This window comes from Xyrauchen texanus, chromosome 1 (assembly GCF_025860055.1).
Source record: "Xyrauchen texanus isolate HMW12.3.18 chromosome 1, RBS_HiC_50CHRs, whole genome shotgun sequence".
Classification (NCBI taxonomy): domain Eukaryota; kingdom Metazoa; phylum Chordata; class Actinopteri; order Cypriniformes; family Catostomidae; genus Xyrauchen; species Xyrauchen texanus.
Window position 1 is genome coordinate 16,240,707 of NC_068276.1, and position 14,344 is coordinate 16,255,050.

Genomic DNA, 14,344 nt, shown 5'->3' on the forward strand with positions numbered 1-14,344 from the left:
AAACAAATAGGGGGAAAAAAGCAGCAATCAATGTTACAGTGATGCACTTACAAATGGAAGTAAATGGGGCCAATTTTTGAACGTTAAAATAAATTATACAAACAATATGTGTGTTAACATGATTTATGTGTGACAAAAAGCCAGTTTTACTACTCTGTTACCATGACGATATAATGTCAATAAACCCTAAACCCATAAATGACTGTAAAAATTACAATATAATCAACTTAACAGCTCTAATAATACATGAGTTTTAACAGCAGAATTAATGTAACTGTTTTTATAAAATTACAAGCTTCACATTTCTGCCTCTAAACTAGAGATGAACTGATAATGATTATTTATACAACCGATACAATACCGAGGTTTACGTGTCTGGTAACAGTTAACCAAGTATATTTCCTCTTTATTTTACAAAGAAACTTCCTCTTAAACGGATATTACACCAGATTATATTACAACAGATTATATTACACTAATAATCACATATCATGTTTTTTAAATAATAAATTAATACTAGCAATAATAATAATAATAGACAAGATAAATTGACAACATCTGATTTCAAGCGTAGAATATAAATAAACTACCAACATTTCATAAATATAATCGCCCATTTTAAACTACAGTTTAAAGGTTTAGATGTTGTTTATTAGGCTAAAGGCAGACAGTTCGCTGGAATAAGCACACATTCTCAGGAAAGTGAAAAAAAAAACAATAAATACATCACAGCGAGTACAAAATGAGTCCAGAATGGCATAAAAATTATTGATAATATTTTGTCAGCCTCACAAACACCTGCTAACATTTTGTGTTTAAATATGTAAAACACAAAATGTCAACATGTCAGATGTGGTGACAATGAGAGCATTGTTCAAACCTCATCAATGCTCACATTGTTACCAGACACATTGCAATTTTAGACACACTTATTGTGACTCGAACGGTGTCGCAGAGATAATTCATTTCCACAGAGCTGTAACCATGTAGCTGATGATTCATAGCTAAATAAAGTTTAATAGTAAATGTTAATATAATTTAGGGAATTATAAACAAGTGGATCTTGTTAAAAGCTGCGATGGCAGACGGTGGTCATTCTGCTGAAAGATGTCCGAGCATCAGACTGATGAATGGTAACTTTTATGGGACTATTTATGGAAGAAAGATTCTGCCAATTTTAAATAAATTAATGAAAGAATAAAAAAGAAAATGAAAACCTGATTAACCATTTCATTATTTAAAAGTGCTCGCAAAATATGTGCCAAAATTAAAAATAAACTAATTAGATTTTTACTATAACAATGCATCATCCCTGTCAAATGAAACATTTTTTTATTTAAATTGATGATTTGAAATTTCATTGTCACTACAATCTCGAGGCAAGACGGCCGATTTTAAAAGTAAAAGGCAAATGTGAAAAATAAATTACAATTTACAAAGCTTTTTCTTAATATTCACAAAACAATAGTGACATAATCTGAATTAAAATGCAAAGTTAAGTTTTAATTTAGTTTTTAATTTAATTATAATTTTCATTTTCAGGTTTCAACATGTGAATTCTATGTTAATTAGTGGGTGGTGCTCAAGAGAGAATAATTTTGTGCTTCTCACACTAGGGGGCGCAGAGAGGATGCAAGGGAGATGTTCATTTAATGCGTCCTTCTGTGAAGTCAAGAATCTATGATACAATAATTTACAGGCCACAAGAGTTGTGATATCAAGTTCACATTTAAAAATACCAAGTAAGCATTACAGGAAAATGCAGTACTTGTTTTTGTTTCATCAACCATTTGAATAAATGAACATAACATTGGAATCCAACTTGTAAATATGAGCATCATGCTTGCAGCAGGCTTTGTTTTGCAGATTTTAAAGGTTAAATAAATACATTAATTCAGTCTAATTGGGGGGGCCTGGGTAGCTCAGGGAGTAAAGACGCTGACTACTACACCTGGAGTCGCAAGTTCGAATCCAGGGTGTGCTGAGTGACTCCAGTCCGGCTTCCTAAGCAACCAATTGGCCCAGTTGCTAGGGTTGGTAGAGTTACATCGAGTAACCTCCTCGTAGTCACTATAATGTGGTTCTCGCTCTAGGTGGTGCGTGTGGTGAGTTGTGCGTGGATGCCGCGGAGAATAGCGTAAAGCCTCCACATGTGCTAGGTCTCTGCGGTAACGTGCTCAACAAACCGCATGATAAGATGCACGGATTGACGGTCTCAGATGCGGATGCAACTGAGATTTGTCCTCCGCCACCCGGATTGAGGCGAGTCACTACACCACCATGAGGACCTAGAGCGCATTGGGAATTGGGCACTCCAAATTGGGGAGAAAAGGGTTTCAAAGAAAATTCAGTCTAAATGGATTGTTTCCCTCCACAGCAAATGAAAACTCCAATATCCTTGTGATATGTGAAACTCTCTTTCAATGAGGAAGCGGGAACCAGACTAACAATTCAACGTGAGTGTCTTTTATTCTCGCACTTTTCAGAGTCACACATAAAGGGTTTCCTTTTCAACGGTAATGATTGAACACATAAACTAGTCTGCATGCATCTCTCTCTCTCTCTCTCTCCTCCGGTGGTCAAGACCGCTCTCTTATCCCTCTCCAGTTTTCACTGTAACACAGAGCAGCTGTTAGAGATAATCTATATGCTTTTGGATAAATGAGAAAATCACACAGCCTCTAATTTATGCCTACAAAGGCAAAATACTTCACACTGCCATCACTTTTAGATTACCGCCATTTCTTCACTCAGGGGCAAATTCACACAGTTGCGCCAATTTTTCTCGTGGTATTCCAGCGCATATACATTACATGCATGGGCGTAGTTTCCAGACAAGTTGAAAACAAGCAAGTACAACCCCCTCCCCCAATATTTATCCATGATCAATGGAAACATGTAGATGCTTCATACTGCAACCCCCAATCTGTTCAAATTACATTCAGCACAGAATTATTGGGCACAATTGCACCATTGCTCGATATTGCACAAATCGCACGTGCCAATAAATGGGAATTTTACCAAGTGCCCACTCAGACACTGATGGACCTTGATTACTTCCAAAATATCTCAGTGGTAAGATAAACTGCTTTTCACATCTAGTGAATAGTTTATGCAAATGAATAATTTATATAGCTTTTATTAAGTCACCTTAATAAAGTAGTTCAGATAGACATTTATTTGAAAGAAAGTTTTGTTCAAGAGCAAGCAAGCATGATGGTTAAAGTGGTCTCAGGGGTCGTCCTGGCCCACTGAAAATTTTGACTGGGATTACTATAAGAGTACTATGCAAAAAGGTGCTTAACGCACTCTTCAAATAGAAAGATGGAGTTTCCTGTTTTAATGGCTAAGTTTGGAATTTCACTATATATGCAGCATATTGCATGCATACTCTGCACGGTGTACACACAGTAGTTTCAGCTGGGATCTAACTTAATATAGATGACACAAAATTGGATTAAAATTGCAAAATGTTTCGTTTTATTTATAGGGGTTCTTGTAGCTTAACTTGTAAAGCATGGCGCAAGCAACTCCAGGGTCATGGGTTCGATGCCCTGAGAACACACAAGCTGATAAAAATGTGTTCTTTGAAGCTGAGGTATGTAACTTTTTCTGTGTGAAAATACTTGCTCCTCTCCCTCCCACACTCTCCCTCTTCCACATGTCTCCTCCTAGAAGTCTCTACTGATTTATTCACTTATGTGACCATGAGTCCTTTTTAATGGCTTTGCAGATGCTGACATTAATATTAACTTTGTGATTTGAGGCTGCTGTAAAGGATCAATGATTCTAAATTATTTTTGTCCTTTGATTAATATTGCAGCTGTGAAGGTCAGTACAATGTTTGCAAAGTGAATTGAGTGAAAGTGTCACGTAGCTAAAATAGCTAAAACAGGTAGGCAGTAATGCATGCGAATGTTTCTGCTCATAGACATTAATTTGGGGGCACTAGGTCTTTTTTGATAAATGTTGTAGTAAACCACAAGACTATAAAGGTAGGGAAAGTCACAGTCAGACTTCCGTTTTAGGAATGTTAGTGTAATGTTCCATGCTGTATTGCGCAGATTGTGTGGAGCTGTGCATTTAAAGGGAAAGTCTTTCTTCTGTGGAAAACAAAGATGAAATGTAAAGTCTTCATCTTTGTTTGCAGCCTGATTTAATGAAAATTACATCAATTTGGCGGCATTTTTGCTACATTATTTTACCATAAATATATCACAGTAGTTCAGAGGTGAAATGTCCAAAGTGAGTAAAACTTTCCCCCAGACAGATGAGGTTTTTAAGGTAAATGCTCTATCGAGATTAAAATTATTAAAACCTACGTCCCTATGCTAAACCTTATGCCTAAACATAACCAATAGTGTCATTTATGTAAAATGGTATAAAAGTCATTGTTGTTGTAGCGCCTCTAGTGTTCAGTTGACCAGAAAAGTACAGTGATATGTTCAATGAGCCATTTAAAAAACAAAAAACAAATTATGCATAGTAACATGATTGTATGAGACTAGGTATTTGCAATAATGGCAGTGCATAGTGACTCTGGTATGTTAAAGGAATAGATCACCCAAAAATTAAAATTATCTAATTAATTACACACCCTCATACCATGTGTATGACTTTCTGTCTTCTGCAGAACACAAACAAATATTTTTAGAAAGATATCTCATCTCTGCTGGCCCTCACAATGCAAGTAAATGGTGACCAGAACTTTTAAGCTCCAGAAATCACATAAATCCAGCATAAAAGTAATCCATATGACCCCATTGACTAAATACATGTCTTCAGAAGTGATAAAATAGGTTCGGGTGAGAAACAGATACATTTTTGGTGAAAGATCTTTCAAGACGCATCATCAGTGATGTGACCCCGGGGTCATAGGGTGTTTTGGATCTTTCAAACATCATACACCCTCATCCAGGCGACCCAGCCAGGGTTGATCAAGCCCCAACTTGTGTCTAAATAGCGTTCTGCCATAGGTCACTCTCCTTGATAAACAGCCATCGCGATGCCTTCTCAGTGGCTTCTGTGAAGTTTTTGATGGATCTTCCCTTGTGGGCACCTGTTATGCCCAGTTGACAGAGGGCTTTACAGTGAGACTATCCAGCAAAACCCTTTGCAGTCTTCCTCCATTGTCCAACACTACTTGGCTCTCTTCCTATGTGTGCCTCCTCGATGTGGTCTTCCCAGGAAAAGGTCAGCTCGAGCATGACCACCGTCTTGGATTATTGACTGTAGGATTAGGTCTGGCCTGAGCATGATCGTGCAGATGTTTCCCAGGCATTTTAGCTGTTTTCCCAGATCAACACTCAACTGCCAGTGCATTTAACAGTGGGCATTTACTGTCAAGTTTTAAAGGTGAAACAGCACCAAAACCAAGTGTTTCTGACAGAGTGTCAGAATGAGGGTAGAAAATGATCCTGTTTTACAAGTATATCACTTTTTTTGTGTATATATATATATAAAAAAAAATACACTTTACATATTTTTTAAGTTAAACTCAAGGAACATATTAAAATATAATAAAATTGAATGTCATGAATACTTTACTGTAAATATTTATCTGTTTCTCACCCACACATTTCACATCACTTATGAAGATACAGATTTAACCACTGGAGCCGTTTGGATTGCTTTTATGCATCCTTTATGTGAATTTTGTAGAATTTTGGTACCATTCAGTTGCATTGAATGGACCTACAGAGCTGAGGTATTCTTCAAAGAATCTTCATTTGTGTTCAGCAAAAGAAACAAAGTCATACACATCTGGGATGGATCATCATCATCAAGGGGTGCTTCTCAATTGGAAGGCTACAGTCTAGTTAGGCTGTGTCCTTCCTAGACCAGTCCTTCTGCTAGGCTTTTCCTCAGAATTCAGTGCTAAAATGAGATGGTCTAATAAAATGTGCATGGCTACGTCAAAAAGGTTTCCGCCTCCGTGGTCACATCGTAAAAATCTTGAAGAAGGAACAACTGGCATTGAACATGTCAGATGTGGAAATTGAGCTGATCCTCAACAAGTTCTTTGTAAATATGGAGGAAGAAACCAGGACAGTGCACAGTCGTGTAAAAATGTTTAAATAATTGAGATATGTGTAAGGGATTGTGGGTGATTGTATGCCGTGAAGGCTGCCTTCCAAGGGTCCTCAAATTGAGACAGCCTTCGACGGTGCATGATGACGTGGCAGCCAAGATATCCAGCCTATCTAGGCTGCAGCCTTCCGATTGAGAGGCACCATTAATAATCTTATTAATATTAATCATCAAAAAATTTTGGGTGAACTGTTCCTTTAAGACTCTTATATATGTATTTGCTTTGACTATTACATGTTCTTGTTGGGGGTAAGCTCTTTAGTATGTCTTGAAGACAATGTGAAATGCTTATTAGAGCCTGAATAGAACTTTTGCCTGTCAGGGGAAAAAATGAAACACATCCCTAAACAAAACCAGCTTTTTTCGCTGGAATTACAATGTTTCTGTTTGTGTGTGTGTGCAGAAGTTACTGAGTTTCTCTGCCATACTGAAACAAGATCAGAAGGATTTAGCAAACTCATACCATAATGTTTGGGGGAAGGAATGGGCAAAATTCCACGCCTGTGTCATTTCAGACATCATTAGATTAAAACCAGTTCCTCAGTAACGAATGGTATTCTTATTTTAGGGGTCCTTCATAAATTCACAGTATCCCCACCTCTTCAGACACTACTACACCACAGTGTGTAATGTATAAAATCATGCAGATATGGGTCAGGAGCTTCAGTGGGTTAAAACGTTTGGTTAATGACAGAGCTCAGAGGAGAATTGACAGACTTCTCCAAGCTGACAGGAAGGTGACAGTAACCTAAATAACCACATGTTATAACAGTTCTATGCAGAAAAGCATTTCTGAATGTACAACATGTCGAACATATAGGCAGATGGGCTACAGCAGCAGAAGACCCATCCAGGCACCACTCCAGCTAAGAACAGGAAACTGAGGCTGCAGTGGGCACAGGTTCACCAAAACTGGACAGTAGACAATTGGAAAAACATGGCCTGTCTGACAAATCTGGATTTCTGCCGAGGTACACCTCGACATACAAGGTTCGACATATTGTGCATTCTGAGATGCTATTCTGCTTACTACAATTGTACAGAGTGGTTATCTGAGTTACCGTAGCCTTTCTGTTAGCTCAAACCAGTCTGGCCATTCTCCCTTGACCTCTGTAATCAACCAGGCGTTTTCGTCCACAGAACTGCCGCTGATTGTTTTTTGTTTTTCACGCCATTCTCTATACACTCTAAAGACAGTTGCATGTTAAAATCCCAGGAGATCAGCAGTTACAGAAATACTCAAACCAGCCAGTCTGGCACTAACAATTATACCACGGTCTAAATCACTGAGATCATATTTTCGCCATACTAATGGTTGATGTGAACATGAAGCTTGTGACCCATATCTGCATTAATTTATACATTACACTGATGCCACAGGATTGGCTGATTACATAATCACATGAAAAAGTAGATGTGCTGGTGTACATATAAAGTGGCGGTGAGTGTGTATCCTAATGACATTTCATGTTGTTTAACTGATTACAAAGTCTCCTTAACCACATTTGAATTAAAATGTTCACAAAGCATTGGAAGACATTAGATATGATGAGATTAAACAAACATGTTGGTTAGCATTCATACAGATGCACTGAGACAACTTTCTCCTATCTTAGGAGAACTACAATGTAAAAAGTGTAACATAAAATTGTTACCTTAATGGATAGTTTCAAGTGTGAGTAAACAATGAGAGAATTATCATTTATATGTGAAATAACCCTTCAAGGTGCTATTACTACTTGATCTTTCTCTTAAAATAATCAGTGTTGTTGGTTTAACCTAATGTATACAGGTTCATTCAGTTGCGTTAAATAATATTTTGACATAAATAAAATGAGTTAATTTTCATGTTATCACATAAAGCAGATTTATTTTTTCATTGCATTTTTTTTTCAGTGTATGGTTGATCTGCATATCCAAGACGTAAGAAACATATGAACAATGTATGAATTCCCATTTTTGACTGCTGTTCTCTCCTGTACACTAAACGGTCATACTGATAGTGGAAATGATTACAGACCAGCAAATATAGACAAAAAGCAACAATAAGTAGTAATTAGACCATGTAATTCCAAGGTCTCAAGTTAAGATCAGTCAATGGCATAAAAATAGCCTCCCTTTCTGTTTATTTAAAAAAAATTATGTTATGAGCGCTCAGTCAGCTCTTACTCATCATTTGTCAATTGGTACAGTCAATGGCACTTCATGTGTCAATAAGTAAGGAATTAAACTTTGACACCCCTATTGAAAGCCCTCTCATAAAGTGGTGGTGCGGGATGTGCAGGTTCCATTTCGAAACACCATGTCAGAGGCTAAGCACTCCTTCGGGAAGTCTGGTGGGCCAGATGTGGGCTGACGCCTTAGTGCCACGGCACAGTAGTCCACCTGCTCAGCATCCAGTCCATTCTCCAGCCAGCGGAAGCAGATGATACGCTGGAAGGACCGACGGAAGTTGTCCGACACAAATCCGTAGAGAATGGGGTTGGCGCCACTGTTAGCGTAGCTGAGAATGACAAACAGCTGAGTCACCATGGGGTCCGGCGGTTTGCGGAATACACTGATCAGTTGAACGATGTAGAATGGCATCCAGCAGAGCACAAACACAGCCACCACCAGCAACACCATGCGTGTGATCTTCTTCTCAGAGCGTCTTCGTTGTAGCCAGCCTGCCTTTAGCCCCACCGCCCTCATGCGCACCACGATCAAGCAGTAGCACAGGCAGATAGCCGCTACAGGAAGCAAAAAACCTAGTAGGAAAGTATAGACCACAAACGCCTCTGACCATGAGGCCTCAGGCCATAAAAAGTTACAGTCCACACCACCATCCTGCGCTGGGACTGTGTCTGCAAAGATGATAATTGGCAGAATTACAAGCAACGAAAGTCCCCACACACAGACGTTGACCACTTTGGCAACAGTTGGGCGACGGTAGCGAGCGGCCTTGATTGGATGCACCACAGCAATGTAGCGGTCCACGCTCAGCACAGTTAGGCAGAAGATGCTTGTGAACATGTTAATGCCATCCACACTGAGTACCAAGCGACACATCAATGAGCCAAAGGGCCAGTGATGGACTGCGGCAGAGGTAGCCAGAAATGGGACACTCAACATGAAGAGTTCATCCGCAATGGCGAGATTGAGAATGTAGATGTTGGTGGCGGTTTTCATCTTGGCATACCTTAGGATGACATAGATGACCATGGCATTTCCTGTGACACCAACACAGCAGACCAGTGCATAGATGGAGGGGATAATGATCTTGCTGGCATCAGGCTCGGGATCATAATACTCATAGTCACCAGTAGAGTTGAAGGGCAGACCAGTTGAGAACAGAAGGCCCTCACTGCCATTATATCCAGGAAGTTCTGCCATTTTGTATGGGATCAGAAATATATTTGACCAAATATATACACAAAATATTCCGACACTGGGCCTATTTATTTAGGACTGATCATTTCCGCTTTCCATTTAATGTTGTAAGTCAGACATACTCAGACGAACGCAAATAATAGCACCCCATTGTCTCCAAGCTTTTTTCTGTTAAATTCCCAACCTTCAAGTGTCCTTGAATGGGTTGAGCCGAGCCAAACCAATAAGGCAGGTCCTTGTTATTGATGCAACAGCCTTAAGTGAGTCTCATCTCCTCATGAGAGCTTCAGAACTCAGAACCTCTGAAGTAATCAGCTGCAAATTGGAATTCAAAGACTAAATCGCTGCATCTACAGAATTTGAAGTATGAGCATGCCTCTTAGATTCCTAAATTAACACATGCTTGAGAGGGTACAGGTGTTGAAGGGCATGGCTCAATGATCGTCATTCAGTTCCTCATTCTTGGCTGGTGGAAAGCATTCCAGCTCATTAAAAAGAAATTGAGTCTGTGAATTAAAGTATTACTCCATTACTTTATATGTGCTCTTGCCTGAAGATGAGCCTCCCTATGTGATCCACTGCACGTCATAGCATCATCACAAAGAAGAGATGACTGGAGGAGTTTTGGATAACTAGCATTAAGTTTTCTTTGTCTTACTGATGTTCCCAAGCTCCAGAAGTCAGGAAAACCTATAAACAGGATTGAAGACCATGTTAGTTAAGAGCAAGACAGTGAAGGAAAACATAAGGTACATCTGCTATGTACAATGTGAGTTCTTATGGTCAGGATGGGAATGGACAGTATTGGAATTCATGCAACTTCAGGTAACCTGAGAACACAACACATTTTGAGTTCACAGGACAGTATACAGTATCGTAGATACAAAAGGAACATTCTAAATCTTAAGAAAATATGAGTGGTGCTTACTTGTGCCAAAGTCACAGCAACGATTCTATGGTGTTGTTGTTATGCGGATGCTATTAGCAGTGTCCCATATCACATACTGTACTTCAGCACTATTCAATCCCATTTTATAGTGTAAGTAGTCATCTTTTTTACATTTCAAACAAAAAGAAGAGCATGACAAATACTTTGAGTACTATGATGTACTTCTTTAACCAAAACAAAAATATTTTTAATGTTGGACACTTGATGCACTCAGCAATTCAAATGCACTGAATTGACAAAACAATTGTAATTAATGGTAAATGTGGCAACTAGCGAAACATCTGTTAAGACAGCACGTCTTAATGTGAGTGAATGCTACCATCACTTTGGTAGCATTCGCTTGAAAATTCATACACTAGACGGCAGAGTGCGTAGTGTATAGTGCGTCATTTGGGACATGGCTATTGTGTTTTCAGTGTTTTTTTAACATGTTGCTATGCAGGTAGGTGATAGGGTGTACTGGGTGGTTTTCTAATACATTGCTAGGTTGTTTCTAGGGTGTTTGAGGGGTTCTGGATGGTTGTTTACTGGCCCAAGTTGAAAGACCATCCCAAGTATTTATGATATTCTAGTCCCTAGATATTTGTGTGACACCCCTTTCAAGAAATAGCACACCTCTCCTTCATAAAGTGCAATATTTGAGGTGTCATTAATGTCCATTGCACAAATGGTATGGCATATTATGCACTAAAATTTTAGGCAGAATATAGAAAAAGTATGAGCAATAATACTAGTGATGCTTGCCTTAGCACCACTAAAAATTCCACTTGATTAGAAGTATTAATATTACAAGCACATTTGACATAAAAGTCCATCCACATCTGAGTGTGTGTCTACATATATTGTGTGGATTTAAAATGGATTCAGAAATTAGAAGAGAGATTTGTTTGTCACCCCTGTCAATGTGGTATGTCTCTGTTTATCCCTGTACGCTCTCTCAGCCATCCCTGGGTTCAATTAGAAGACAAGAAGACACCGAGACACCTTTGACATCAATCTGTTTGCTCACAAGAAGCAAACATCCTGCTGTAGGACCGGACAATGGTGATGCCAACTAAATTAGAAAATAATGAAAATAAGAAACGGATAGAACTAACAAACTCTCCACCACCCCACAAACTGAGCTGAGCGGACCCTGATCACTCAAACGACAAACTCAATATTTAAGATAAATCTGGTCAGCTAATAACACTCGTGGTTAGAATACAAATATGATTGTGTTTGTATAGATATACAGCAAAAACAGCTGATATTGAAGAAACTAAAAAGAGGCTGTGAGCAGAATTGTGAAAGCAGAGGTCAAAGAGGTTGTCTAATAAAGCCAGTCCTCTCTTGCCTGCCGTTCATGTTTATTTTTTCAAACAGAGAAACATAAAGAGCTCCTTTTGAGAAGATTTAAGTTCTTCTAAGGCAAAATAAGTCTAAGTGCTTAGATTTGTTATTGCTAATAACAACTATATGGCATGTTTTCCTGTCTACAGGATTCTGAGATCCCCAGAACATTTTTAAGTCAAAATAGGTCTTTGTAGATATTTTTTAAAAGGAATCATTTATACCACACATATGTTTCTCACAAAGGCATTTTCCCAAAGTAAAGATGCTCTCATTTCCTGTTTGTCATTTAATGCAATTTCGAATAAATATGACTTTATGGAAAAGCACATATTTTTGGCATCAAAATAGACTATTCCTACAACGAATTTAGGAAATAGGTTTAATTTAAACAAACAAACATAATCATTTTAGCAAAGGTCCTGAAATGTCCTGAACGTATTATCTTCACAGAAAATCATTAAACTTGTGGTTTAATGAAACATACTTAACCTTGATGTAGTAAATGTAGAAGGCCAGAAACAAATTACTGTACATTTGCTACAAGACATTTCCGACCAAAGCAGTGCATTCACTGAGATAATCTCCATATGGGTGCTGCTGGCATCAGAGTAAAAGCCTTTTAAGAAGCAATGGATATTTATTCACCATCTGTGATGTGCCCCTCTGGTCATGTATAGTAGAGCAATGTTATAGGGTCTAAATGTATTGTTTACTGGGGGCTATTTTATTTTTTATTTTATTGAACACATGTTAGCCGGTGCTCAAGAGTTGATAACTATAGAAACCTTAATGTCCTCTGCCATTTTAAACAGTATGTATCCAATGTGGAAACTCTGGTAAGAGGTAAGCACGTTGAGTTCTGTTATCAATCAGTCTGTTGTGTCTCTCAGCTGTGATGAGCATTAATGCTGAAGTTGTTCGTTTAAAGACATTTAAATCTATTTCCTAGCTTTAGTAATGTAGTAGTAGTAATACGAGCAATCACAAAACGGATTCACTTCTCATCACCAACTGCTCATATTACACACAAAAATTATCTTTTGCCACCAACTGCTGACTAACATATGTAATGTCAAAAAAAAAATTATGTAAAAAGAGACACATAAACTACATTAGCGCTTAACATATATGCACCGCTCTTAAACTTTAGTTTAGAATGACGAACACAAGTGGAGTGATACACAAAGAGAAGCGTCCGAGTGCTGATGGTGTCAGACCATCAGTGCTCATGGAACGTCTCTCTTCCAATCAGATTCGAGGACTGGAACTAACTGTTGTATATATATATATATATATGTGTGTGTGTGTGTGTGTGTGTGTGTGTGTGTAAAAATCACCTGATTTGAGCAATCTGGTAGCAACAGTGTCGCGAAAAATCTCATGAGTGTGTATGGACCGTCGGATTTCCGAGCGATGGACACCAGTTGGGACTGTGATGTGTGAGGTTGAAGCACTTTTTTTCTGTTCTGTGGGTTGTTGGTAATTTTGTGGTTACATTAATGTTGGATAGTGGTCTATATAATTTAGCCTTCGTACACAATTTTTCTTTGCATGTCAATTTGTCACACTAATATAGGTAAATTGTTTCTCACCAGGTGAAATGTTAATGGGATGGGGTACCCTATAAAAAGAAGGAAGGTTGTATCTTAAGTGTAATTTTTTTTATATAGTGTTCCTTCAAGAAACCTTTCTCCACAGGAAGCTGAAAAACTTGCCAGGGCATGGGGTGGGCATGTGTTTTGTAATGCTGGCACGAGTAAGAGCAGGGGAGTGATCACATTGATAAGTAAGCATTTACAATTTAATTGTCTCAAACAGTTTAAAGATTATTTGTGATGAGCCATTATTGTTCTGTTTGAAATACAGGGGCGAAATCTTATTTTGGCTAATATTTATGCACCCAACGTTGATGATCAGAACTTTTTTATAGATATTGAGGGAAAGTTACAAGTAGCTGGGATCCTTCGTGATATGGTTTGGGTGGAGATGTAAATCTTTTAATGGATCCAGTCCTAGATCATAGTGATGCAAAGGTGTTTAGACCCTTTATACTGATCAGCCACAACATTAAAACCATCTGCCTAATATTGTGTAGGTCCCCCTCGTGCTACAAAAACAGTGCCAACCCCCATCTCAGAAAAGCAATCTGAGATGCTATTCTTCCAACAATTGTACAGAGTTTCCATAGATGATTGCACCAACAATCATCCATGCAATTATCTAATCAGCCAATCATGTGGCAGCAGTACAGTGCATAAAATCATTCAGATACGAGTCAGGAGCATCAGTTAATGTTCACATCAACCATCAGAATGGGGAAAAAATTGGATCTCAGTGATTTGGAGCATGGCATGATTGTTTGTGCCAGATGGGCTGGTTTGAGTATTTCTGTAACTGCTGATCTCCTGGGATTTTCACACACAACAGTATCTAGAATTTACTCAGAATGGTGCCAAAAACAAAAAACATCCAGTGAGCAGCAGTTCTGTGAATGGAAATGCCTTGTTGATGAGAAGGGTCAACAGAGAATGACCAGACTGGTTTGAACTGACAAAATCTACAGTAACTCATATAACCGCTCTGAACAATTGTGATGAGAAG

General features: G+C 38.5%; 1 protein-coding gene across 1 annotated transcript; it reads right to left on the minus strand.

Annotated features, from left to right (window-relative positions):
* Nucleotides 1-8,346: 8,346 nt before the first annotated feature.
* Nucleotides 8,347-9,462, minus strand: LOC127646189 (somatostatin receptor type 1-like). Its single transcript, XM_052129682.1, has one exon. The coding sequence runs from the start codon at nt 9,460-9,462 to the stop codon at nt 8,347-8,349; it is 1,116 nt and encodes a 371-aa protein (XP_051985642.1).
* Nucleotides 9,463-14,344: the final 4,882 nt, after the last annotated feature.